General features: G+C 41.7%; 1 protein-coding gene across 1 annotated transcript in view; it reads right to left on the reverse strand.

The window, feature by feature from the left end:
• The window catches only part of pear1 (platelet endothelial aggregation receptor 1), a 60,129-nt gene that overhangs the window by 21,485 nt on the left and 10,958 nt on the right, over positions 1-27,686 (reverse strand). The window contains exons 2-5 of the mRNA XM_085423885.1: positions 14,171-14,281; positions 13,465-13,566; positions 13,270-13,370; positions 5,022-5,114 (exon numbers count right to left, since the gene is read on the reverse strand). Of these exons, the coding sequence (XP_085280011.1) occupies positions 5,022-5,114; positions 13,270-13,370; positions 13,465-13,566; positions 14,171-14,281 (407 nt within the window). The remainder of the gene's footprint in view (positions 1-5,021; positions 5,115-13,269; positions 13,371-13,464; positions 13,567-14,170; positions 14,282-27,686) is intronic.

Raw genomic sequence — 27,686 nt, forward strand, 5'->3', positions numbered from 1 at the left:
AGATCTGCATGGAGAGGATTTTAATGGAAAATAATGCAGGAGCCTGGTGATTGGCTCTCGAGGCTTGTACGCAGAGGAAATTCACACAAGGTTTGGATTTCAGTTCATGATGAAGAGATCTTAGTCCATGGAGAGAACCCAGATTGGTCATGGGTGCATTCTTAAAATTTCTCATCAATTACCTCGACTATCTTGGACATCGGAGAAAACGTGATATCCAATAACACTGACGTAACTGATGGATGGGAGTCGGTTATCTTCTCCAGAGCTAAAAGTGTTTCCAACAATTTCACGCTGACCTGCAGTGAATCATCCTCTGCTCTGTGAGCTACACTCCATGCGTGTACGTGTCTCATTCCCACCTTTGCCGGTGTTGAACATACGCCCGAGCACGGCTTAGAAAAATACAAGGAACTGCATTGACTGTTACTCTCAGCATGTACAGCCAAATTTGTCGTGGAGCAAATCGCGCTGCCACAGACTGTAGAGTTTATTGCACTTACTCGAAGCCTCTTTTGTTTAAAAGAACTTCACTTATTCTCTGTGTGGGCATTGGAGAAGGCAGTATGTCACGTTGAGTAACGAGAAACTCAGCTGGAGCAGCGATTATGTTTACACAGACATTCTCCAGGGCACCAGGGCAGATTTACTGAAGGGCTCTGAGAGCTGACTGCTGATACAACCAGCAGTTGTTTGAGTGAGTGGATGAAATTTACCAGAGTGGACGTGAACAGGAAGCTATAATCCCATTTTTATTAGTCTTACTGTGGAAATTGATTTTCAAGAGGATAAGTAATCTGGATATATGTGAATTTAAACTTTCGATACAATGATTATAAATCCCTTTTGCCATGCTTGTTACTTGGGCTTTCAATATCGGATATGGACAATTTATTCTTGATATAGCTGTATAAGAGGTATCAAACATGCAGTGGTCTGATAGTGCTGCTACTGTATCAGCTGCATTCGCTCAAAGAAAAAGAAAAATGTCTTCAGTGGAGACATTGGCCTTGTTTCTGTTGCAGGAAACTGTTTCATCTGTTGCATGTTTGTGCATGCTCTTACTGCAGAAACCAGCCTGTAGGACCTCTTTCTGAGTTCTTGCCATGAGAGAAAACAAGCGCAGTCACCATTTAAGGCATGTCTGAGCTTCCCCCAAAACTGCTGAGTCTTGCTCAACGCTGATTATGAAAACTCAGAAAAAGCTTTCTTTCATGTAATCACATCCTCCTCCACATGAATGCAGTCGCATTGGGAACCCAGTACAGCTTAAATCAAGTTATGGAAACATATTTTCACATGTTAACATTAGTTGCTATGACTTTGCTCACTTGTCTCCGAACCCTCTCTTTTTCTGCTCTCTCTTTACTGCCCTCCTAGCGTAAGGGTTTTCAGGACATACATGCAGCAAATGTTTTGCTCATGTTGACATGTCTTAATTTGCACAAATATGGATTTCCCCAGCTTCCATGTAATCATAGCATGTGAAAATGTTTCTTTGCTTTGGTGTGAAAGAACAGTGAGTGCAGGCTGCTGTAATATCAAACACTAACATTTGCCAAATACAGTAGTTGGATGTTATAACCGACAATACAACTTATTAAATTGTCTCACTTTTTTTTAAACTGAACTGAACAGTCAAGCTGTTGCAGTATTGCTGCATCACATCATGAGACACATGGTTTCAGTGGAAACAGAACAGCCAAAAGGCCCAAACAGGGCTCCGTTACTCTAAATGTTCGCACCACCAAGTCTCTGCCAAACCTGCAGCGGCCAATAGAATTATCCAAAACATGATTCTGTATGTCCTTAAACACATCTAAAAAACTATGTTTGGATACGGATGCTTTAGATTTATGTCTAGTAATTTTGCAACTGTAGATGTCCACAACTGGATATTTGCTGACAACAGTTTGCAGTACAACAATGGATTAGAATCAAGTACTGCTTCCAGTTGGGAACCAGCTCTCGATTTCCATGAGAATTACATGACTCCAAGACTATCACCTCCGTTTATCAGAGCTGGCATAGTTTTCCAACAGCTGCACATTGCAAAACAATGACTTCAAACTGAGCCATTAGTAGTAGGCAGTAGAGCCTCTGCTTACCTGATTCACATGGAAGCATTTTTATTCCGTTTCTACTCAGTGTTACGAGTTTGAGAGTTAGCAGGCTCTTCTCCACACAAATATGATAATGAATCGGTTCATAATATGACACATAACAAGAATCAAATGCTATCAAACAAATCTTATCATCACTCCCTCATTGGAGATGTGATTTCTGAGCTCCCAGCTGGCTGAGTCCTTCATCAGTTAATTATTCACATCTGTTTGTTTCACGTACTTTAGCCAACCTATGTCCAGCACTGATTTAATCATTATAATAGAGTCAAAATTGCCCAAACGTTGATGTCAAGGGAGCATTGAAGGCCCATTTTCCTTTCTAATTGTTTGCATCTGTGAACCTGCCCTGTGCCTGATAGGTTATCACAGTAACACATGCAGAAATGATGGCCTTCAATTTTGAACTATGAAATATCTGAGAAACACATTTTCTCAACTTTGATTAGAGAAATTTATCCTACAGAATAAAAGTGTGGCGGGGGAGGCTGGGATGAAGTTGGTACGGAGGAGAGCTGGTAAAGGTGGTTGAGTTTAAAAATCTAGGATCAACCACCCAAAAAACAGACAGTCCACAAGAAAAATGAAGAAGACAGTGCAGGCAGGATGGAGCTGAGTGTCAGGGGTGATGTGTGACAGAAGGACAGCTGCAAGAGTGAAAGAGAAGGTTTCCAAGATGGCAGTGAGACCTGCTGTGATGTTTGGTTTGGGGATGGTGGCGCTGACAGAAAAACAGGAGGCCGAGCTGGAGGTGAGTGACCAGGATGGACAAGATTAGAAAAGACTGGTGTTAGACAGACAGTTTGAACAAGTGCAGAGGAGAGAGTGGATATACTGGACAAAGCATAATAAAGACAGAGCTTCCAGGCAGGAGGAAAAAAGGAAGACCACAGAGTCATGGATGTAGTGAAGGAGGACATGGAGAGACTTGGTGTTACATAAGAGGATGCTAATAATAGGGTGAGATGGAAGCAGATGAGCCCCTGTGGTGACCAATAAAAGGAAGCAGCCATATATATATATATATACAGTTTTTTTTAATCAAAGTGACATTATCCTAAATTGCAAACCTTAAATATGGATTTTCACGGGATCACACGGCTCTTATGCACCTCACACTTGCATACATACACATGAATGATCCTATAAAACAAACCTTGCTACTCAACTTGTGGCAGTAAAACTACAAAACAAGCTTAAATTATAAATTAATTTGAGTTCTTATTGATATTTCAGTGGCATTGGCGTTCTGTCCCTGCGTATGTACAGCATTAAAAATAGTTAATCTTGTAAAAAAGAATTTCTAAATAAAGTTAAACAGAAAATCCTCCTCCCTTCTGAGTTGAAGATATGACTATTTAGCCACAGGACGAGTCATTAATTTGACCACTACTGTGATTCAAACTGGAATCTGCATTACTGCATGCAAGTAAAGCCACTAACTGCTGCACGCTTCAGAGCTGGCATGTGTTCAGTGTCCTTTATGAAGAATGCAGACAGACACGATGGGAACATTCTTCCTTTTCCCGTGTGTATTGTCCAAGCAGCGCCTTGGGTTTTGCTTGCATCCAAAGTCCACATAATCTCCTGATCACCTAACAAGCAGCACTCACTGGTGATTTTTGGAATTCACCCTTCAGGGTCCCTGAAAAACCTGCTGGGAGCTAGAAAATCTATCCGTGAGGAATACCAGAGGCTTCATTGCCTGTTTGTCCATTTCATCCCAACCCCCTCCTCTATTTTTTTGTCACGCTGAGCCATGTCCCCTTCTAAATCTAGTCTCTATATTCAGAATGTTTTCAGTATGAAAACATTAGGCCCCTCTCCTCTTTCCCACAGCTAACTAGCTCAACACACAGGCATCCAGGAAGTGTGGGGTCATATTTTGCCAAGAAAGACTCCATTACAGGAGCCAAGAAGAAAAAGGAGTGGAAGAGGAGAAAAGAAAAGAAGAAACTTAAAGTGTGGGTTAGGGTAGCAGGGAGGTGTAAGAAGAGACAGAGAGAAGTGAGCCATGCAAAAGAAGGAGAGTGGGGTAACATTTTCCATTTCCTCTTCCCATCATCCCACTGTCAAGGCATCAACCGCTACCCGCTAAAGCTAATTCCTGCTCTCTGCAAACGAATGGGGGAAAACAGAAGAGGGGGGGCTGTGTACTGTTGACCCAGCTGAGTGCGATGAAATGGGCCTGAATATAGTGGAAAACGGGGGAAACAGGAGCCCCTTAAAAATGCAGCTCTGAGTTCACACTCCACTGTTTGGATGATCAAATTTAAAAAGATTTCAAAAAAGGCAAACAGGGTTAGATTCACGACTCTCAGTGGTTATATAACCATTTCTGCTGACTTCAGTTCTGTAACAGGAGCCAAAAAGTGCAGCAGGATCAGCCTTAACTCTTCTTTATGGACTCCTTTCTGTGCATGAAACAGGACTTATCTTACCACCTCTTCACTGCTTGTGTTTGTAGGTAGTGATTGTTTTATTCCTTTTATTTTGACAGCACATGTCTGCTTTTTTAAGAAAAGCTGACTTGACATTGCTTCTTCTTTTTTTGTCAGTAACCGTGAACGAACGTTGGAGGTTCAGCTCAGCCTTCTTGTGGACTAGTAAACTGGTTTCTGGACTGAGTCTGATATAAATGAGTCACTGCTGTGCATGCGGTAATGCTCCCTTGCTGTTTCCATTGGAGAGGCTTCAGTGTGTGATGGAGAGGTGTATGTGAAGATCAGCCACTTGACTAATGGCCATTGCTCATTTCCTGTTGTGAATGTGAAGTGTATTTTTTTCTGTGGAGCTGAAGGGAAAGGGAAAGAGACGAAAGCAACAGGAGAAACAGCAAATGAGAGAAGAGACGAGAGTGAGGAAATGTCTGTAAGCGAGAGGAAGGCTGATTCATACCGCTGGAGCAGTCATCTCCTCGCCAGCCTCCCTCGCACTGGCAGCGATCTGGAGCGACACACCGGCCGTGGACGCACTCCTTAGTGCAGCGAGCTGTTGGTGAGAAGGAACAGAATTAGAAACAGATTTGTGGAGAAGGGTCAGGGTTTTAAAGAAGCTTTAATGTTTACGTTATCTCAAGCTTTTGGCCAGAAAATTGGATAATGTCACAAAAGCACAGTAGTTTTTTATTTAACCAGGTTCCACTGAGGCTGGTGACCTCTTTTTCCAGAGAGACCCGCCAAGTGCTTTCAATCAGGACGATCCAACATCAGGCACGCAAATAAAACTGTTGTAAAAACCAGGTTACAAAGTATGAGGGCACAAAGAAAATGAAGACTTACTAAAAGACAGGTGTGTGTATGAAAAATTGACATGCGCAGTTTTTAAAAAGCAATGCATAAACCTGCATTCTTTCTATCTGCAAGCAAGGGGTGATCAGTCTGGTGCAGGAAGTAGTCCGTTTATAAATGAGAGAAAATGACGCTCACTAAACACCAGATTATGGTCTCAGCGGCAGGTTTGACTTCTGCATTTTATTGTAAATTTCAAATCCATCTCGTCACATACAATAGGCCCCATCGTATCTTAAAGACCCATGTATCAGCCCAACACTTCACTCTCAGACTGCTTGTGTTTCCAAGAATTTCTAAAAGTGGAATGGGAGGCAGAGCGCTCAGCTATCAGCTCCGGGTTTGGTTTCAGGAGACAAACGCCCTCTCTGAGAGTCTGCCTTCTAAAGAATAGCCTTCAAACTTTCCATGTTTGATAAAGCATATAGTTAGGGTTGGATATAATGACCCTAGACCATCCCGTAGTTATGCTGCCATCCATTCAGCCATGCCCAGTGACTTCCCATGACGCACTAGGTTTTTCTTCTCCACACCTATTTCATTCTCCATGTGTTTATATTACTACTGGATATCATCAGATTTTATCTTCTGACAACCGTGTGTGTTCTTTCCTGTCTCTTTATGTCAACCAGTGGTGGCAGATGGCTGCCCCTCCCTGAGCATAGTTCTGCTGGAAGCCTCTTCCTGTGGAGAGGGAGTTCTTCTTTCCCACAGTGGCCAAGTGTTGCACTATGAAACTGTCTGATTGTTGAGGTTTTCTTTCTAATTCTGTAGGAGCTTTACCGACAATATACAGCACCTTAAGGTGACCATTGTTGTGAACTGGCTTTATATAAATAAAACTGAACTAAACTGAAGGTTTGGGGTTTATTTTAAAAATTATAGACCTATAAGTTACCTTCCAACTTAACCTTTCAAATCACTGCAAAACAACTGATCCTAAAAAAAACTAAAAACATATCTTTCTTTATGGTACAGACTGAAGCCATTCACATGCAAACAACCATTTATTTAATTAATAGTCTGATATGTTGCTTTTTTCAGTCAGTCTGGTATCACTGCAAAATCCCTTCACATCATAGCTCAGCCAAGGTATCCTTGGTAGAAGTATCCCCATGCGCTTACCTGCTGCTCTCTGGCAGGTAGCTCCAAGCCCTCCTGGGTTTTAAATGCACCTTAGAACACACATGCATCAACACTACAATGAGCGGGTGGAGGGAGGTTTGGAGTCTTCTCTCACCCCCGTTCTCTGCGACCTGCTGGAGCGGGGGGGGCTAGGAGGAGGAGTTGGCCGTCCGACTGCGGCCTGGAGTGTGGGGCCTCCCTGCTGCTGCGGAGTCGGGGCGGTCTGCCTCCCCCCACCGCAGGGAAAAGGGTAACACCACCTGGGTCTGGGTGCAGTTCCCCCCCTCCAGGGGCAAGGGTACCTAGACCTGGGGCTTAGAGTACGCTTGGGGAGTGTGATCGTGTGTACAGCGTCTCTTTATGTCTGTCTCCACGTTGGTTGAGTGTGGAGTAAGTGTATATGAGAGCATGAGGGTGGGAATGGATGTTTGTATCTGTGTGTGCCTGTATGTCTGTGTCTATATGTCAGGTTGGGTATCAGACGCCACCTCTCTGGGGACATCTCAGGCCCTCCAAGGTTTGGAGGCCTATCTCCACCCACCACCACTTCCCCTGCCAGTGGCGGACTCCCTCAGACGTCGGTGCGTTGGTGGTTCTTTGTATCCGGGGATGGGCGTCCAGGTACACACCGGCTCACTCCTTGGCGGCCGCTTATCGGGGCCTGGAGCCTGGGGCTTGCTCGGGCCACTTCGGAGGTGGGGTGCCCCCGGCCTCGGGGCCTGGGGCTCGGTCACTCAGGCACGGCTGGCTGCCGGCGGAGCTCACGGGCGCGTCACTGCAACTCCCCCTGGCTTCTGCTCCGCGGCTGCTGAGTGAGCCCTCATCTGGGACTCTCCTCAGCTCTTTCCGGGACAGTGGCGCAGCTGCCCCTCTGTTGGTCTTCCTTGGTCTCTTGTGTTCTGGGGGCCTCTGGATGTCTGGAGTTTTGATCTCCTCCATACCTGCTTCATGCCCTGGAGGACGGGGCTGTGGCCCCCCCACACCCTCTAGCAGATTATTACATGAAGGAACCTTTTAAAAAAACAAAAAACAAGTGCGTCCATGCTCACAGGTGTACACACGGGTGATCACACCCACAAACTACACCCTTTTTGGCTCCTACCTCAAAGCACACTGTGTTCTGTTGATCTTATGTGCTGCACAATAATGTTTAACATTTAGTATTTACTGTCATATTCCCATATATCATTGTGATGTTGTTTATTCTATAACTCTTGTTCTCTTCTGCTTGTTTTCTTTTTTCTTTCTCAGCAGGTGACCCAGGTGATTGATATATGCATTTTTTTTCTTTTTTTCTTCTTTTTTTTCTTTTTCTGCTCATTCTGTTGGTTTTTGGTTTTTGCCCTTCTCCCCCGTCCCTCTTCTCAGCTGTTTCTCTTTCCCTCTTTCTTTCTCCCCTTCTTTCCCCCAGTCAAGTCTGTCCCATATTCAGTAAGTGAAAATAAAATAAACAATAAAAGGTGAATCAAATGGACCATTACGGCAAGGCTGGGATGGTCAGTTTGGTAAAGTAAATCCGTTGGGCATCTTTCTTTGCCTTTAGACAACAATTCTGATGGCAAAAGAGCCAAACGGGACAGGCAAAAAAAAAAAAAAAAAAAAGAAGTATCCCTTGTTATCATGCTTGGTTTCAATAAACCGAGGTGGTGATGATCAAAATGACCAACTCAAGGCTTTAAAACCAGAGTCCATTAACCAGTTGGTGATGTTGCATTACCTATGTCCGTCTTTTATATACAGTCCAGACTAAAAGAACAATTTACTGCTAGGTTAGTTAAGCCTTTTACCTAAAGGATACCACATATTTAACTCAATTTGTTTCTGCAAACTCATACTGGCTGCAGTAGCAAACATACTGTTTTCTCTTCATACGCTGGAACAGGCAGCGGGAAATGTGTCTTGGGAGATTATGATTGGACGATGAGCTCCATGAAATCACTCCGAAGATATGAGGGTAGTTTGTCCAGCATGGCCTCGTAAATAAAAACATACCCATGACTCAAGAGCGAGATGGCCGGCCAACAGCAGACTACAGGACACGGCGATGAGTTATTGGTTTAAAAGTTAGACTTGATGCGCTGTGATGAGTCCGGTTTACAGAGACATTGCAGTGATATGTGAATAAGACGTTGTCGTAATCAATGGCAGCAAAAAGCTTTTTCCTGGCTTTGAAAGAACAAACTCACTTTCACTCAAATCAAGTTTGAGTCAGAGTCACTGTCTGCCACTGAAGACTGCAAGAAACAAGCTGAAGTAAAGAAAACAATTAAACTGCAGATTATTTTGTGGAATCATTGTGTAAAAGTCTGCAAAATCTCTTTAAAGTAAAACAAATAAAAAATAACAGATGACTTTCTAGAAGCTGGGACGACATCTTCAGACGTCTTCTGTGCAGCTCCAAAGATATTCAGTTTGCAATGATGCAAAACAGAAGTGCAACAAATCATCACAAAAATGACAAATTGATTTTCTACTGCTTGGTTCATTGATTGATTAATCCTTGCAGCTAAGCTTTTTCCATTTCCATTTTTTGTAAGATTCCAGAGTTACTAATTATGCTTCATGTCGGCATGATTTTGTTCTTTTAATCATTAAACACCATGAAATAGATTTCAAAGCAACAAATCCGAGTTGTTTATACAATCAAAATCTATTCAACTGTATTATTTCCCTGTAAATGTATTCCACCCATCGTAAGCGGCGCACGAGCTGCCAGCTCGACAGCTGGGCTCAACCATGCAATTGAAAGCTCCAGCGTTAAGATGCCATTCAGACTGTCAAGGAGCTTCCTTGTAAAAAGAGTCTCTCAGCTGTGCGCAAGCCAACATCATAAACGGCTCTGCTGTTAATTAAGTGAATTCAAACATGCATTTATGACTGGAGACTACAAATCTCTTTAATTTTTTTGTTACAAAAGCGTTTTCTCTGCTGACAGCAACGTGCTGCGAATGCACATGTTTTTCTTTCAATTCAAACTCAATAAACAGTAATTTTACTGATTACTTTTTCCCCTTTAATTGAAGGCGTGCGGATACTGGGGGAGGGAAACTTGGGGATCTAACATGTCATCAAACGAACAAGGTAAACATAATTATAGGTAATTATATATATTTAGAAAAAAAACACTACATTGTACAGAAACTGGGTTCAGAGCTATAGATGACACGTCGATGGAGGATATTTCAATTACAAAGCTCAAAACACGCTCATCTGGTTCCGTTCTGGCCTTTCTCGTGTCAGTCATGAAAATCAGAGGTTGGGCTAAAGGTGGCACACAATAGGCAACCGTAAACGCATATTATCTCTGCTGGGCGACAAGCATCCGTCTACAAAATGTCAGTTTTTCAAGCACAAAGCACGCAAGCCTTCTTATTATCATACTTTACTCCTAAGATCATCCAGCGATGAATGGGAAGGTCTGTGAAGCTACTGTAGAATTTCCTCAAACCATGCAGCCTCACGAGTGGTTTCGTGTTATTTATATCTGTCGCTGCTGTTTGTAAGCAATAAGAGAGTGTCAGTGCGCTGCTGACAGCTGCAACAGTTTCAACCTATGCGACGACACTGATCAGTCACATTGTTTAAACCAGCCAAGAAGAGAGTAGCAGCCATGTGGAGAGAGACACAAAGCTCCCGATTAAACCTGCGTCATGTTTCAGGCAAGTGATTGAAGCAAATACCAACAGGACTGAAGAAACTGTTGACTGTGGTAAATACACTACACAGCGTCACCTTTGCAACATCAGTTGGTTACTAACTAACCATCAGCTACAAAGTGATGCACAATGGGTGAATTGCTTTGCAGATCAGGGTTTAAATGTGCACGTATTTACTGCTTTCTTGCAAATTTTAGCCCTTTGCATTAGAATACTTCTTAATAAAGAAGTACTATAACCTTATGTAATATTTACTCATGTCTTAAATTCAATGTGTTTCGTGCCTGAATTCCATTATATCAGTATGTCCAGAGAGCTGACATACTGAGTCTGGACCAATAGAAACATGTCCTTGTATGATGACAGTTGGGTCTCTTCATCGGTGGTAATACACTCAAACAAATATTTTAACCCAGAATGCTGACTTTAACTAACTTTTCATTTTGTTACATAAGTACAATGGAAAATGTTACATTTAATGATATCTGGTCAAATTAAATTGACTTGATTTGTATACATTCAAATCATATTTTCCTTAATGATTAATTACTTGATTTAATATATTTCAGTTTTATTTCACTCACATTTATTGCTTTGTGTCCATGAGGGCAAAGAATTATTGTTTTGAGTGTATCATGAACAACTTTTATATTATTAAAAATACTTTTTTAATATAAACTGACAAACTCAGGCGCCCCACCTTTGTGTGAAAAAGCCGATAACTTCAAACTTCCACCTACAGAGTCTTATTTCTACAAGTGGGGTTAATATTGTGTCTCCCTTGTACCAACAAACCCACTCTGCCCCTTCAGGGCATGGATGGTGGATTTCTGAGTCGTGTGGCTTGCAATGTGAAGCCACAGAAAATTGGGTTTGTACCAGTTTATTCCTTGGATGCTCAGTCAGACGGGGATCTTGAGAGGTTGGAGGCAGATTTGGCATATTGGGATCTTTGTCATGTTCCTCAAGCTGGTTCTGAGCAATTTACATTACATTGTTGGGCAAACTGTCCTGGTGGGAGAGGCTGCTGTGGGTGATGAGCGTGTCACACTGTTTAGGTGTACATACACCTTGAGTAACATCTTCATGAGCAAGAAGAACCATGTTTTTCAGCAGAACATTAGATAATGATGAGATTATGAGTTTACCTGTTAAGTTGTTTTGTTTTTGCAGTTCAAATTGTGATGGCATTTAAAAGAGCACCAAATACTTCCACGTATATTTAAGTTGGGGTCATTTAGATGTACAGCAATTATAAGACAACATGATTATACAATACCTGAGGCACAAATCAAATCAATGTGGATGAAAGTTTTAACTTTAATTAAAATGAAGCTGTAAAAATGGATTGGTAAAATTGCTTCACTACTCTATAATGTAATTTTTTTAATGAATTTATTATACTCATTTCCAGCGTCATATTTTTACTCTCTGACTTTACTGAAGAATCTTTGTATGATTCAGGTTTTAATGGGTCTCGGTGCAGCCCGTCAGTTCATCCGCTACCAACAAGCTGCTTTAGCTCCTCTTACTTTAAGGCCACCATCACTAGAGTAGAAAAAATGAATATATAGGATATAGAATACTTACTTATTTAAAAAATGAGCTTACATACTTTATTTTTGCATCATGATACATGAAAACAAGCTGATCAAATGCTGAATTCATACAAATGATGACACTGATATGGAGCATTCTTTGCTTTGAGCTGCAGAGGCAGCAGTGCCGCACGTCTGAACTCAACAGAAGCTTAACTATTGTAACAAAAGTTCCTAAAATGATGTGAAATCTTGGAATGAAAACACATCAAATATATTTTTCTGAAAAATTCCAGCAATTACTGCCAGCAGGATGAGAAACTCCAGTGGGTAGTGAACCTACAATTTTGGTTATTTGTGTGCCACGTGCTGCTCATACTGACGATGCACACTGCATGGAAAAAGAGGAAATAAAACACTTTCTTCGAGTAATGTGAATGAGTTACTGCGTGCACAAATGTAGCACAGTATTGCTTGCAAACTAATCAGTGTGTTGGTACTGACTGACTTGGTTGATGTTGTTTTTGTCTATAAGCCAGTGTCAGAATGCTTTTCCTTTTGTACTCTTCGTTTCAGTGCCTTAACATTAGTATTGTGGCTGCTTCCACGTCAGCTTTTTTTTAAAGACAAAAGGTGACATATTTGGATGACAGGGCAGAGCAAAGCAGCAGCCACAACCTGTACAGATGCACAGACACTTATCTTGTCCCTGAGAAACCTGCTGGACAGGCTGTGCCTCACAATAAGCTGCACAATAAGCTGTGTGCCTTCAGATAATTCTGTTAATCTCTCATCCTCGATAGATTCAGTGACTTGAATTTGAAGATGAGGCCTTGCAGGGTGCCGGCTAAAGCTCGAGTTATACAACCAATAATACGGTTGTTATTATGGTGGGGGTTGGGAGGGGGGGGGATGCTGTTTTTAACACCAGCTGTTCACATGATTTCTAATGCTTTTAAGTTTTTCCCTTTTAAGGGAATCCCCTTTTAAGTCAAAGGGGATTGGGCTGTTTTTCAAACCAGTCACAAGTGGCCACAAGAGGAACTGCAGTTTTCCTGAGAGCTGTCTGGTGAGGTTCTCTGCACAGTGTTCGCTGTATTCCTGTTTTTAAATAGAAGTGCAACAAAATACACTTAAATAGAATTATCTAATAAATGTCTGTCTATGACACAGCCTTGTATTTTTATCAGCCTGTTGTGAGACACCAATTAGAAGATAACTGTGTCCGTGCATCGCACCTGCTCCACTTGTATGTAACTTGCTCCACTTAGCTAATAACTTTAAACTTTGCTGCCTTGTTAAGTGAAACCAGTGAGTAGCATCGCTGTGGCTGTACATCTTTAGTATAAGGAAAAATGTAACAGTGTAATCATTACTCACATCTATCTTGTTTCATTCTTGTAGCGAGAACTTTAATGTCGGTTTTGGTCTCTGTTAAAAGTTCTCCAGACCGATTTGTCTCACCTTTCTGTCTTAGTAACATGACACTGATGCACGAGTAAGAGCAAAGAGTGCAAAGGTTTCCACAGCTACTTACGGACACATTTGCCTCGACTCTCGTAGTAGCCTGGACAGCACTGGTATCTCTTGCGGTAATCAGTCTTCACCGCCTGCCTGTAGGCTGTTTTGTAGGTGATCCTGAAAGAATAACATAGGGCGCACATTATGTTTTGACTATCCCCTGGCAGGAAGAGGAAGTCAGGAAGGAAATGAGTCATTCTGCTTCAGCTACCTGTGGCGCATGCATTTGTAGGAAGTCCGTGGATCCGAGCAGGGCTCCTCTCCCACTTGGTCATAAGGATGCAAGTAGGACTCCTTTACTGAGGTGGTGAAGCTGTAAGGCAGAACAGCAGAAACAGTGTAAATACTACACCCACTCACAGGAGATTTTTTATGAGTGGCAGTGCTGTTCGTCATCATCATCAGTCCTGTCTGAATTATCTAAATAGCTATTAGATGCACTTTTCCACAGAGTCTGTGAGAAAGATGGAATTGACAGAATTGAAGCACACACCCTGGGTGTAGATGACATCAACAACACTCGATGCCATTGTAAATGTCTGCCATACTGTGGCCTCAGTTTAGTAAAGACATGTCATGTATCTGTTTTACAGTAAATTGTCTGACTGAACTCTGTTTTCTTGCATTTGATTGGTCTGTTAGTCACCCAAATAGTTTTATCCTAAACACAAATGACTAAAGCAATAAAAGTGATGCTGAAATTTAATTAGAAAGTTGACTTTGAGCCTCCACAGAGGAGGTACCATAAATAACACCAATGTTCTTTTTATTTGGCTGTTTTTGTGTCCTAATGTCTCATCTGACCACTTTAACTTTTAAATTTAGTAAATTGCATTTTTTCATATATGCAATGTATGATGATTACATTGTATCATAGCAGTGACAGTTGTTTGTTTGTGTGTTTAAGCAGGCCTCACCTCTCCCACGTGCTGCACACATTGGGGTCTCTTGGGTCCAGAGAGCAGCTCAGTCCAATCAGGATGCTAAAAAGCAGCAGGACGGCAGAGCTCTGCAGGGTCGGCATGGTCCTGAAGGGAAGGAGAAGCAGAGACTTACAGTGGACATATGTTACATATGTGACTGGCTGATGGAACAAGCAACAGTGACAAATCTGAGCTTTAAACCTCTTCTGTTCAATCACACTGTGGAAAATATTCTACAGCTGGAGTTTTACACTCGTTGTTTTGTTTTTGCTTTGCTATTATTAACACTTCACAGTTTGGAGGATGGAAAGATTCATTGAAAGACTGGTTTGGGGCACCCACAAATTCTAGTTAAATGAAGGCGTCGGGAGACACCGTAACAGCAGACGCGATGGCTGGGTATGGTTAGAGCATTAGGAGGAAAGAAAATGAGACAGAAAGAGGGATCACAGTCAGGAAATGTGACTCCTAACTTGATCCTGACCCCTATCAATCAGTGCTGCCGTGAAGCCTCCACGCTCCTGTGCTGTCCCCTTCCACACTCCAGCAGCATCTGGATCCGATCAGAGATCAGCCCGAGAGAGCGCGCCTCGGCTCGGGCGACCCTGTCAGGCTCTCAAGGAGCCGAAGGAAGATGATTTCCCCCTAAAAATATCCTGAACACAAGTTCAGAAGGCTGGTTGTGTGAGCCTTCTGGTGAAAGCATCGTGGGAATATAACGAAACAAGGACATTATGTTGCCATCGGTCCAGTCCTCACTGTTTTCTCAACAATTCCCCTCTGACAGAATTTTGGTCACAGCTTCTCATATCAGCTGCATGTTACCGTTGAGAGCTCTCTGATATGTTGAGACGGTGACACTTCAACCCCAGACTGAGAGTATTTTCAGTCAAGCAGCTCATGTGGAAACATTTCAGATTTCTGACGAGTGGAAAGAAGTTTCTTTCTTAAGATTCTTAGTGGACAAAATCTCTTCATTGTTGTTTGTGATTAGACCTCACTTAAAGTCACTAAAGCTGTGAAAGTGAATCCATGTTCTCCAAGAACACGGCTGTATCCATACATGTAAATTTCATAATCCACTCAGGCCTCTCTGCAACCTTAAACCTGAGAACTTGGAGGCGGTCCACACAGCAAGCACAGAGCGTGACGTTCCTTTTCATGCATGTTGCAGTATGTTTTCCACATCCTCAGTCCTGTTCTGGATTGCTCACACTGTTCTTGCTATCACTCTCAGGAGTTGTATATAGTCTGCAAAACCCTTTGAAATCCTGAGGGAGTCGTGCATGTTTGTTTAAAGTTTCATGACAAGAAGCTGAACTTGGTGAATAGCTGTAGCATGACCACCAGTGACTTCGGCAGAGTACACATCCACTAATCAAGTCATTTTTCCTATGGGAATCGTGAATTCCCATCCAGAATTTTAGGAACATTATGTCACATCAAAATTTGTTCTGAAGAGCTGTCACATGAAGTGCGTCACAGCAACGTAACCATTTATTGTTGCTCGTTTCGGCACATTGGACTCACTCTGAAAATATCACCCCTTCAGTGCTGGCATAAGAATAAAAAATGACAAAAAAAGGGGCTGTGGGCCTATTTTTACCCCTAAGTTTTCACAGCACCATCACCTTTAACACCTGCTGCAGCATCTCTCTGTGGTTTAGGCTTCTCTATGCTCCTGCACTGAGTCCTCATTTAAAGGCAAGTAGAGATCAACCAGTTCTTTCAGCTAAAAGAAATCCAAAGTTTTACAACAAGCTCAATAAAACGTACTCGTGCACTGGACTGGTGACTATAAACTGTTAAAGCTACGACACTACCTTAACATAACTGTACACAATATACAACAACCACAATCACACCTTAACAACTTCAAGGCCAGAACAGACAGCTGTGGGCTCAGAAGGATCAAAGACACTTAGGAGAGTGTTAAGATAAAACAACAACATGACCACAGTGACATATTAAAAACTACGTTTTTTTTTTTAAAACTTCAACTTAATCAAAACTTTAATTTAGAGAATAAATGAGAGCTGTGAAACAATGACCAGATAAATATGGTTACTGGGCTGTTCTAAAAGCTGTCACCTCTAATACACATGGAACAATAAACAGAGCACAGCAATGCTGTATCCACTGCACTGCAAGGACGCTTCTGAAAAGTGGCAGGAGGTTGTGCTTGAATAACAGCTGCAAGCTGGTCCTGGTACTGGGAAAAGAGTATCAACTTTCAACCCAGATTGGATTTTTAATGGATATTTTAACATGTTGTCACATGAAAAGATCTGTTGTCATAGTTTAAGGAACTAAAACATTGGTCAAGGTTTATAATGTAAACTCGAAGCCAGTGGAAAAACTCTGATTTGCAGATTCGGCCTCGTGGCTGGCTGTAGTTTCTATCCTGCCTTCTGTATGTCGCTTATTTGTGGTTTTGCTCACTTTTCATGTGCATGTTTGTATTTCAAGTCACCGCTTTGGAAATTTTGGGATGTTTCCTGAAACGAAAAAAAAAAAGATTTCCCTCCAGCTTGATGAATAATGCATGCCTCTAATACTGCCAAGGTCAGCTGTTCATTTCCCGTCAGAGCCACCTCAGATATGTTTACCAAATTGTTCTATATGCTAACGTAAGACCAGGAAAAAAGATAATGTGACGTGTTTATCGAAGCGCTTCAGCATAAACATCTCAGTTCAATGAACGCCTTTCCATAAAGTCCAGCGACTGGTTATCTCTGCTGGAGATTTGGCACGGTGACGACTGCAGCACGAATCTCCTGCTTCTGATAAACTGCCTTTTACTGCTCTCCTACCCACTGTCAGGAGTTAATTCACTTACTGGCACAACAGCCAACGCCTAAGAAATGTGTGCCACAAAAACAGGATTTTATAAGAACAGGCATATGGCTTTTATTAAGAGCAGTCATCAACTTCCCAAGGCACTTCATTGGACTGGGGGTAAATATTTTTCATTACCTTCTTTTCATTTTAATTGTGCTTCATTAGAGAAAAGCTTCAAACCGCATGGGAATTCTTAAACAGTGAGAAAGAGCGAGTAATGAGCGCAGATGGGGCTGTTTGGAAGTCGCTCGCTGTTTGCGTTGCATGTTGAAGTTACCTACAGTGGAAAGGTGGAGCAGGGAGACGCCTAGAGCTCCAGGTGGTAGTATCATCATCTGGAGGTCTTCAGGGAGGCAACCCTGCTTGTTTTAGTGCAACAAAGAACGGCAGGTGCTTTTAGAGAAAGCACCTCCACTTGACCAGTGGACAGACTGACTCTTCTTCTCTCCTCCTCCTCCTCCTCACATAATGGCCTTTACTCCATTACATTCAGCAACCATTATTTTCCTTGAGCTTCTTCCAGACTGCAGTCCTGAACCTTTTCACTTGGACAAGTTTGGCTGCAGCACAAAAGCGTGCTTTATGTATCCTAAACCTTTTTCCACTCCTATTTGATGCATTGAGCTTACAGCCAGCTGGCAGTAATGTGTACACACCTCCACAGTTCAAATCCACTGGACACATAATGTAAAATCTGGACCAGGATCAGTAAAAAAACCCATAATAGTAGCGACTGCGCCAACATATTTCTGGTTGTGTTTGTGATGAAAAAAACAGACAATCTTACTGAGCGTAGGGAAACTTTCATGTGGCTCTTTAAACAATAGAAAATAAGCAAAGTGCCATACACGAGCGTACGCTCACACACACACACACACACACACACACACACACACACACACACACACACACACACACACACACACACACACACACACACACACACACACACACATGTCTGGAGACATTACACATCAAATGAGTCCCATAAGCTGAAGTATTTTTAGAATCCGAGGATATTTTGTTAATTCGCGCGGCCTCTCTTCACTCACACTGTCAACAGCGTCCCGCTCGTGCACACACGCGTTGCACCGACTGCAGAATGCTGTTAGAAGTCCAAGCAATGCTTCTTCCACCACCGCACAGGGGCTTCAGAGAAAACAGAGCCCAAATGAAAACAGATGCACTGCTTTTATATTAATCTCACCAGACATTTGTACTCATGTTATTACCATATTCAGTTTCAATCACAGGCCCTTCAGGATCTGTAAGTGCTGACAACCCTAAAATAATTTTCATTTGACTTCATGCAACAAAGCCATTTTATTAAGGTAATATTCCCATCAGACTGACAAGATAATAAAGAGTAATGACAGTGAAGGGGCTAGCACTGGAGGGGACACACTAAGCGGGTTTGTGAGAAACCCTTTTTTCTTTGTTCTCGTGACATTTATGAAGCAATTTACACCTTTTTACAACAATTATTAGAGAAAATGTTGCAAAATTTAGGACCCAGTTCAGCATGTTCTGGACTATAACCTGGTGAGGTTCTCATGCATTCTGTGTGGTTTAGAAATGAGCTTATTTTACTCTTTTTGGGTTCGATTGGCTTGTGAAATCAGCCTACTTTTGTGTCTTCTGTTGTTTAAACCCCTAAAGTATGCAAAACTGTAAAAACCTAGTCACACCTGGTCACATCGATGATATATTAATCGATTTTAATTTATCAGCTCCTGAATGTAAAAGCAAAACTGGCCTATTAAGGTTGTTTAACCTTCTAGGACCTGGAATCCACATATGTGGACATCACAGTTTGGGTTGTCTGGACCAAGATACTAAATTTTGCTCTACAAGGGCCTGATATCCACTGACATTATACTGCCACTGTTCTATAATCAGCCCAAATAGCAAAGAGAAATTAAAAATGTATGCCGTGAAAGATGTACGGTCTTAGGAGGTTAAGGTAAGATTTAAAAAAAATGTGGAACTACCAGAAAATCTGAATGTTTTAGATTAAAGTCAGAAATTTATGAGAACAAACTGAAAATTAAATAGAAAAAACTTAGAAATGTTCAAGAAAATGACTATTTTACCAGAAATCAGCTCATCATTTTATGATGAACACATCATTTGGGAGCTTTTCTTGTAAATGTTTGAGCACATTTTTTCAGCCTGTGTTTCAGCAAGATTTCGACTGCTTTTTAAAAAACTTTCTCCTCTTTTAATAAAAGAATACACATTGCTGAAGAAGCAAACACGTGACCCTGCGTCCTCAGCGTTATATGTCTGTCAGTAATGTTATTGTGTAGCTTCTGGATGAAACGCATGTATGTAAGCTATTCTGTTTGTTACGCAGGTAAAAGAAGGTAAAGCTGTTTTCATGTGGATAGCTTTAATGTTGCAGCTAAAGCTGACCACAGAAGAACACACTTTACATGCACTTCTTCACATGACTGCTATCAGCTGCTTAATTTTAAGACATAACTCCAACTTGCCTGAATGACCTTTACAGGAAGACGGTCTCAGTGAGTCTATCTCAGGATTGATGACGGCGCTCGGTCTAAATCACTCTGGATTTTAGCAAATAAGGGAGTGAATCATCTTCTAAATGAGTTCCTGCATCACTGTAAAGGCAACAGGCAGCGGTGCTAATATTAATAGTAAGTTTAATACTAGAGTCTAGTGACATCTGAAGCAAGGCACATGACGCCAATTTCCATCTAACCCCAGATTTCTGTCTCTGCATTAGTTTCTGCACAGTTGCAGAGCTGACTGAGGTAGAAAATATTAGTCAGGCACTGGAAGGGAAAGTCAAAGAGGAAAGGAAAATCAACTTAAAAAATAAAAATAAGAAAAGCTGATGATATAACTGACTGGCCGCAGCAAAGAGAACAGAAAGCTGCCAAATACACGCTGTCGGGGTGCTGTGATGTCAGATTCAGACAGAGAATCTACAAAATATGCCTCCTATGTCAAGACTTTTTCTATTTTTTAAAGCTGTGTCTGGGTTCTCCTGGTTTTCCACACTTCAAATCAATAGCATAAAAACTTTAAATGACTCTATCCTGAACAATATTTTTAAAGCGCTTGACAAAAGTCCACGAGGCTACAAAAGGAAAGCAGCTCGGTGAAATACTGAAGGCTGTCTTCCCGACTTTCCCTGCAGAGTTATGAATCCTGCAGGCGGGATGCATTTTTGTGTGGCAGAGTCGCATGAATCAAACTGCAGGTAATTTATGTCTTGTTTCATGCTACCCAGGTACTAAGTAAGTAATATCAAAAGCAGATCCCCACCACAGTTTAATGTTCGATGTAAAACTGTTCACAATAAGATCACTAATAAAACCCGGCTCATCTGACGATGCTGGAGACTTTTTTAATAGAAATCAAAAGTCTAACTACATGTTGGTGTATAATACCAAAAAAAGATGCATTTAATTAAGAAAGTTTTGGAAAACATTAATATTAATTTTATTTCAGAAATTAAATCTAAAACTTGGAAGCCCATTTAAGTAAAGGCAGGTGCTTTTTATTACTTTTTTTCTGAAACAGTAGAAAGTAGAAATACAGTAGAAAGTAGAAAAATAATGAATTATCTGAGTGTTTCTAATCTCTTGGATAACTGATTGCAGCTCGAATGAGACATTAAGTCCCTGCACTGGTGGACAGCTTGAAAGTAAGCACAGCATAGCTGATGCATCTACATACAGCTGAAGTTTAGGGAGTGATTTAATCAACCAGTGGTTCCCAAAGGGAGGGATAAGGAGTGGTTAAACTCCATTATAATGCCATTAGAACAATGAGTGAGCAGAAATGAACAGTCATTAGTGCTGTATCAGACTTTCTTCCCCAGCTCTTTGTCTGCTCGCACAGAAAGAACAAAAGTCAAAATCTCCACAAACTGAGCTCATAGAGAAAAATTCTTACTTACGGGAGCCTGTGGCTAAATGCAAGCCCTTTAAAGGCCTTTGACATTAAAAAGTCAATTTTTGAGAATTATAAACTGGCCAAACCTCCAGCAAAAGACAAAGACACGAAGACCAAAAGCATAAACATCAAGTCAAATGTTTCCTGGCAACATGTTGATCGCACTGCACATGATTAAAGGGCTGCTGTGCACCATTACACTTAAAAGTTGGCCAATAAAGCTGCGGTGTGTGTCGCAGTCTTAAGGAGGTTTAAATGATCGCCCTCTGATTGTGATCATCGCGAGTATCACAAAATACCCTCCACAGGAGACGAAAGCTGCAGCGCTGCAAATTTACAGTTCAGCTCCTGCAATAACAAATGTATGAAAACTGCTGGAGGGCAGAAACTGACAGAAACCTCGGTGTGACACATCGACCGCAGCCACAGCCCCCTCTCCCCCAGCTCCCCATCCCACCCTCACATTACACCAGAGTTACTGTAAACTGAATATAAAACCCATAATCCCTTGCATCTGGGTTATCGTCTTGGCTCGCAGGGTCGCTTCGACCGCGACGAGCCTGGCACACACTCTGCAGTTGATGCCATGCCTCATGTTGGGTGGGTGTTGGTGTAGGGGGGGAGGGCAGAGACCCTTAAAAATCTACAGTGCCCCACCCAAAACTTTAGTTTCAGAAGAACAGCTTAAAAACACACCCACAGATTTTGCGGTAGTTGTCAGTTCTGCCACATTATTAATGTTATGCAACGCCTACATCAACACATTTCACTCTGGCTGCTGTAAAGCCTCAGTATACGGTAAAAGATGGTACCCTGGCACAAAAGCAGAACCCCCACACTGGAAAAAAAAGTGCTTAAGTGGAAAACTCTTGGCAGCTCAAATGCAGCTGACGGATCTCGGGGGAGTTGCATGACAAAAGGATGATCTAGTGAGGGAGAGTGGAGGGTTGAGGCCTTGCAGAAATCTTGGGAAGTCTGAATTTTGCTGATTGAGCTCTAGGCTGTTTGCTATCTGTGAGATTGATGCAACCGGGTGCAGAGTTCCTGAACTGTAGAAGTTGCACCTTTGCAAAGTCTGTTTCTTTTGTCTGCTTTTCTCAGGCAGTTAAATTGTCTTCATTTGACCTCATACTCTGCAACTCAATCTTATAATTATGTCAGCAGATCTTAAACCTCAGTTTTGCTAGAGTTTCCAGTAATAACATGGGAATAAATAATTTGAATCCTCCTCTGCAAAAGACTTCTTCTTACCAACAGGCTCTTTGAATGCAACGGCAGATGCCCAGCGCAGGCTGCCAATCTGTCCTCGGGTTCGAGTCCCTTTAAAGCGCTCTTAATTAGGGGAGCTGCTGGAAAATATAAAGTAATCATGTCAGCCCTGTGTCATCTGTGTGCCAACATCAGGCCAGTTTTCATTTGGCAGCCTCGGCTTGTGGTCTGGTGTAATTTATTTAACTGAGAAAAGCAGGACTCACTATGTACCCCCTCCTCGATCTTGGCCCCCTGTTATATTCATTCAGGTTTAGATTCCCAGAGCTGAGGTTAATTGTGTCTCTTGAACATTACTTTACTTTCTTTCACTACTTTTCCTTCAAGAGAAACTCTACACGGAAGCAAAGCATCAAACTTCTGAAAGGCAGCTCTCTGATAAACTGCAGGTTTATTGTTAAATTACAGTAACGTTACAGCAGCTGGATTTGTGAGTTCACAGTGTCTGTCGTAGTGTTGTACTCTGTACAGGCTTTACCATACTGTCAGCTCCTTGGTGGCCAATACAATAGAATAGAATAATCTCCATGACCAGTTTGTTACCATGCAGGAAAACTGTATTTCTGCGCACATCTACTCATTGACAGAAAGCATTTGTATCAGCTCCCCTACAGACTCGTGGTCTGTGCTATATTTGTTGTGTTTCTTCATGTCTGCATGTAAGTCTTTGGGTTATGCTTTAGTTTGAAAGTTTTCTCGTGCCTTGTTTTGGTTTTACATCCTATTATTGCTCCCGTCCGCATGAATTTCATCTGTTTGTGTATGTTCCCACACGTATCTCATCTCCAATCATGCCTACATATACATACATATAGTTCTGCGTTTCCCTTTGTCCTCATCAGATTGTCTGTTGCTCTCTGTGTGTCTATTATTAGTTCACTGAGCTCCTTGTCAGACTTCTGTCTGTTTTGCCTTCTGGACTTTGGGTATCTTGGATTTTTAATTGCCAAAATAATCAAAACTCATCAAAATCTGAACTCCTATATCACTTTAACATCTTTCTAAGCCAGACAAATACTGAAAACTGCATCACACAAACACAGATATTTAGATTTAAACATAACATAACCATTAATAAAAAACTCCACAATTATAATGAAATCTTTTGTAAGTTTGTAACCTCAAAGCTTGGATACAAAAGACACAAAAGTTTAATCTATTTATGTGTTATAAAGCAGAAACAGATTTAAGACTTGACAACCACACCTTTTCCCTTTATTCCGTCAGAATAAACTAGTTGTTAGACACGATCTGTGTGTGTTTGTGTGTGTTTTTGTTGGACAGCCACTTCACGAGCGAGCTCAGGAGGTGGTGCAGTTGTTGTCACAGCCTCTGTCACCACGCTGACAGAGAACAGAGTCAGTGGATAACAGAGGACGGTGTGATAAGGTCACTATAGTGCTGCTTTTGTTTTGGCCCACTTGTCGAGCACATCGACACAAGTTCACACAGAGTTGGAGGCCTCTACTAGCAAACAGCAGCAACTGCAACAACACTGAAAGAACCTGAACTGATGGTGTTTCTGTAGCAAAACTTTATTCTGAAAACAAATTTAAAGCGTAACAGTCACAAGCAAGAGTCACCCTTTTGTCAAAGTGAAACATTTGATGGACCCAGCAGTTCACAGCTGCCTCCTTCCCCTGCAGGCTTTGATAAAGTCATCTGGCTTCATCCTTTTGTTATCTGAGGTAAATCCAAGTGATACATGAAGGGACTGGTTGGTCATTTAGGTAAAAAACCCTGCTCGACCCAAACAAATACCAGACTTGTTTTGGTGTTTCAGAATTTTCATCTGGAGTGATCTACTCTACTTGGATTTCCCACTCTAAAAGCAGAAGCAGCCCCACCAGCCCCGAGGTAACAATGTAAGCAAACGTAAGCATGAGTGAAACTTTAAAACTTTTAATCCATCCTGCCACATTAAGTCCTGCAGCGCTGTTCTTAAGCATGAACGGCTACCTTGCTGAGAATCAAAACAAATCCTGTTTTCCTTCTTTTCCAACTTTCCTATTAGAATGCATTTACTCAGGAGTTATGTCACCTAGACGATGAGACCGGATTTGATCTGAAGCGTATCTGGGATGTAACAACAGTTATTTTTGCTGGTGTGGGTCTTGCATTCCTACTATCACAGAATAAGCCCTTTTAGACTGTTTTTTGTGACGGGCTGGGCTTTTTGCCAGTTGAAGTCCTCTTGCTCTCCCTTCGTTCTCCCTGCTGCATTGCTCCGACACGTTTGAGGCTCGTGCACTCGTACATGGAGCCACAGTGTAAACTGCCGCCTGGTCCGCCACACTCCACACCATAACCGCAGGCAGGATGACTGTGGTTTCATTGGTCAGAGAAGTCAGAGAAGTCGGCAAAAACAAACAAAAACAGTGTGACAAATACCCCGACTCACCTCTGTGGACCAAAATAAATACAAACACAGACTTGAACACCTTGGATTGAAGTCATGTCTGGCTTGTGTTTAAAACAAGAGTCTTATGCAAACCTTAGTGAGTGAAAATGGTGGAAAACCCAAAATGGAGGCTTTAGCTGAGGTTTCTGGGGGACATGACCATACAGCGCTGTAATTATATGTCCTCTAAAGCTCTGTGGATCATGCTGGAGTAAAGTCCTTGTAAAAAAAAAACACAAACTGTGACCAAAAAGCATAGCTTTGCATTGTAAATGGGCACAGTAAGAACAGAGGAGAAAAGCCTCAACATTACAGGGCTGCTCGTAAGAAAAACGAACACGAGGAGCTTTGGAAAAGTCACTTCACGTGCAATCACCAGAGAATGGTTGTTTTATGTGGGAAAATATGATGTTTGTTGCATAAGACATCTGCATCCACAGTGAGTCTTGGATATGTATTCAAACACGAGTCTCTGACCTTTGATGTACAGCTGTTTGTGACTTGGTCATTTAATGAGACGTAAAGAGTCAAAAGGCCAACTCAAAGAAGTTGGATTCAGCAATATGACACGTTTTGTGTCACTTCTTCCTTTTGTTCCATGCTACCGTTCTACATAAAATTAAAAATCTCTGTACTACAGAAAGCACTCACTGAGATGTGGGAGCAACAAAGACGAGTGCCCTGGATGGATTGTTTAAACCACCTTCAAATTCTAAAGATTAGAAAACATAGAAAGTAATTTCATTGGCAGAATATGTTTTCTGAGGATGACTTTGGACTGACTGTGAAGCATCCCTGTAGCCACAGAGTCTTGAACTAAATCCAACCACTGACCACATAATAGGAATAGTAATTTCAGACGTCAGTGGCTCTTGCTGCAACTATCTGAGCTGGATATTTCTAATGGCGGTGGCACCTGGCTGATCTGGTGGACTCACGGGCCAGTTGTTGATTCAGATGTGCACTTCCTCTCCATCTCGTCCTGCTTACTACTGTCTGTCTGCCGACTGCAACCATTCAGGAAATGCTCTAAACTTCGAGTATTAAGTGTTTTCCTATAATGCATTGTTCTGTAAAAACACATCCCTGAATTGAATCAAATCTCCTCTTTTTTCCTAGTTTACTTCAAATTTTATTTATTTCTACACTCCAAATATCTGCTGAATGTTTAAGGAACAAACTGCTGAAACAGAAAAAACAAGAGAAAAGACCACTCTGTAATGACTGGGCTAATCGAACTTAATTTCATAAATCAATATCAGTGCGATTAAATTATATCTGATTAGTTTATAGAAGCAGAGAAATTATAAAAGATTTACACTGTAATTACTCAGTGACTCAATATCCTGGAGCCTAAGCTTGACATCCTCAAGACTCCCTATGTGCCAAAATATTTTTTTTATAATGTAAATTCTCATATTTGAGCCTTTTAGCTAGAAAAATAGCAATAATTTAAATTATGGCAGCTCTAAAATGCCCTCAATTGTTCTTCAGTGATTTATCAAAAAGGACCTGATTTCCAAGGCTAAATTTTCAACTTTTAAATGTATGTTTTGTAATCATTTGGTTGTGTGACGTTACAACGGCAAGGACAAAACGATCACAGCCACGTGTAAACATGTTGCAGTTTCATTGCCTTTGATGGCAGGCAGCAGGTCTGCGACCGCTCGCAGTCAGCTGCCATCTTGGAAGAAACTGCAGCAAACAAAAAGAGCAGCAACAAAACGCAATCAGACCAAAAGCGGTCTGTGAACGGTTTGGAATTCAGCAAGATGAAGGTGGCAGTTACATGCAATTAGATCTGTTTGTGACAACGTGGCAGTGATAATCAATAGAGCTGCAACAATTCAAACTCTATTGGTCGTAGAATTCATTCAGAAGTTCAGCAGTTCCTCTACAAGCAGTGATGCTGTAACGTAACTGTGAAATGACACAAGTGCTCAGCATCCTTGCTCTTACTGTCTATGAATATAACAGAATAAAACCAGTTAGAAACCACTTGAGTTGGGTCCACTGATGAAATGAGATGTGTTGCAGATGAGTTGACTGACTGACTTCCCTAACACCGTATTCTTGTCCCTTTCACCTCCTGGTGCTCCCTTGAACCTCCCTACCAATGGATAAACCCGGTGGCACCGGACCTCCCGACTAGGTCTTCCATCTCAGTCACTCTCGATCACGCTGACTCTGTCTAACACCAGCTCAACAGCTAACGAGGTCTTCTTCACCTCCCAGGACTTGGATTTTTTACTTGTGACTGAAACTTGGCGTATTTTTGGTGAGTTAAGCCCATTTTCTGAACTCTTCAACCTTACTGTCATTTTTTCCATTACCTACAGATAACTGGTCGTGGTGGAGGTCTAGCATCTGTTTTCAAAGACAGCTTTAACTGCTGGCAGCTCACAGAAGATGTGCACTGATGTGAAAACTCATTTTTATTAAAACCGAGCCTTGACATTATTTTTTGTCCGTCCGTTTTTCTACATTGTGTTATTTTTATTGCTTTTGTTGTCTTGTTGTACCGCACTTTTGTCAATGCTTGTTATTTTTTAACAAGCTTATAAATAAACGGACTTGACTTGACTCAGATGGCAGCAATTTGAAAACTTTCTCTAAGAGAGTGACTGCAACCAGTCTGAGTCAGAGTGTGATTGATGGCAGACAGGTTGCCTCCCACCAGGCAACCTGTGCAATCCCCTTATAAAGCACTCAAACCCTGGACAGCGCTCACAGTTGTTCCCCAAATTAAAAAAACATCAACAGAATCAGCAGCAACCATTGATTTTTTCCACTTCCAAGAGGGTTCCCACCTTTGCGGGTGTTCATTCTCCACCACATACAATCACCACACTGCAAAGGTTATTATGTAGAACTTAATCTGATTTGTGGTGACACCTCCCTGACACTTCACACTGTCCCCAGGATCTCAATAACATTTAATCACGCTATCCTCTGATGTTTTGGTCCTAATTCTCTTTAAACATCAGAGGCTCTGCTCCATTGTTGTTTCTACACCATGAAATTTGATTTCTTTTATCTTAAGATGTTTCTTTTCACTTAATTACTGCCTCA

Source organism: Rhamphochromis longiceps, linkage group LG11 (genome assembly GCF_057381845.1).
Source record: "Rhamphochromis longiceps isolate RC_006_pf linkage group LG11, R_longiceps_female_GT1.1, whole genome shotgun sequence".
Lineage (NCBI taxonomy): Eukaryota > Metazoa > Chordata > Actinopteri > Cichliformes > Cichlidae > Rhamphochromis > Rhamphochromis longiceps.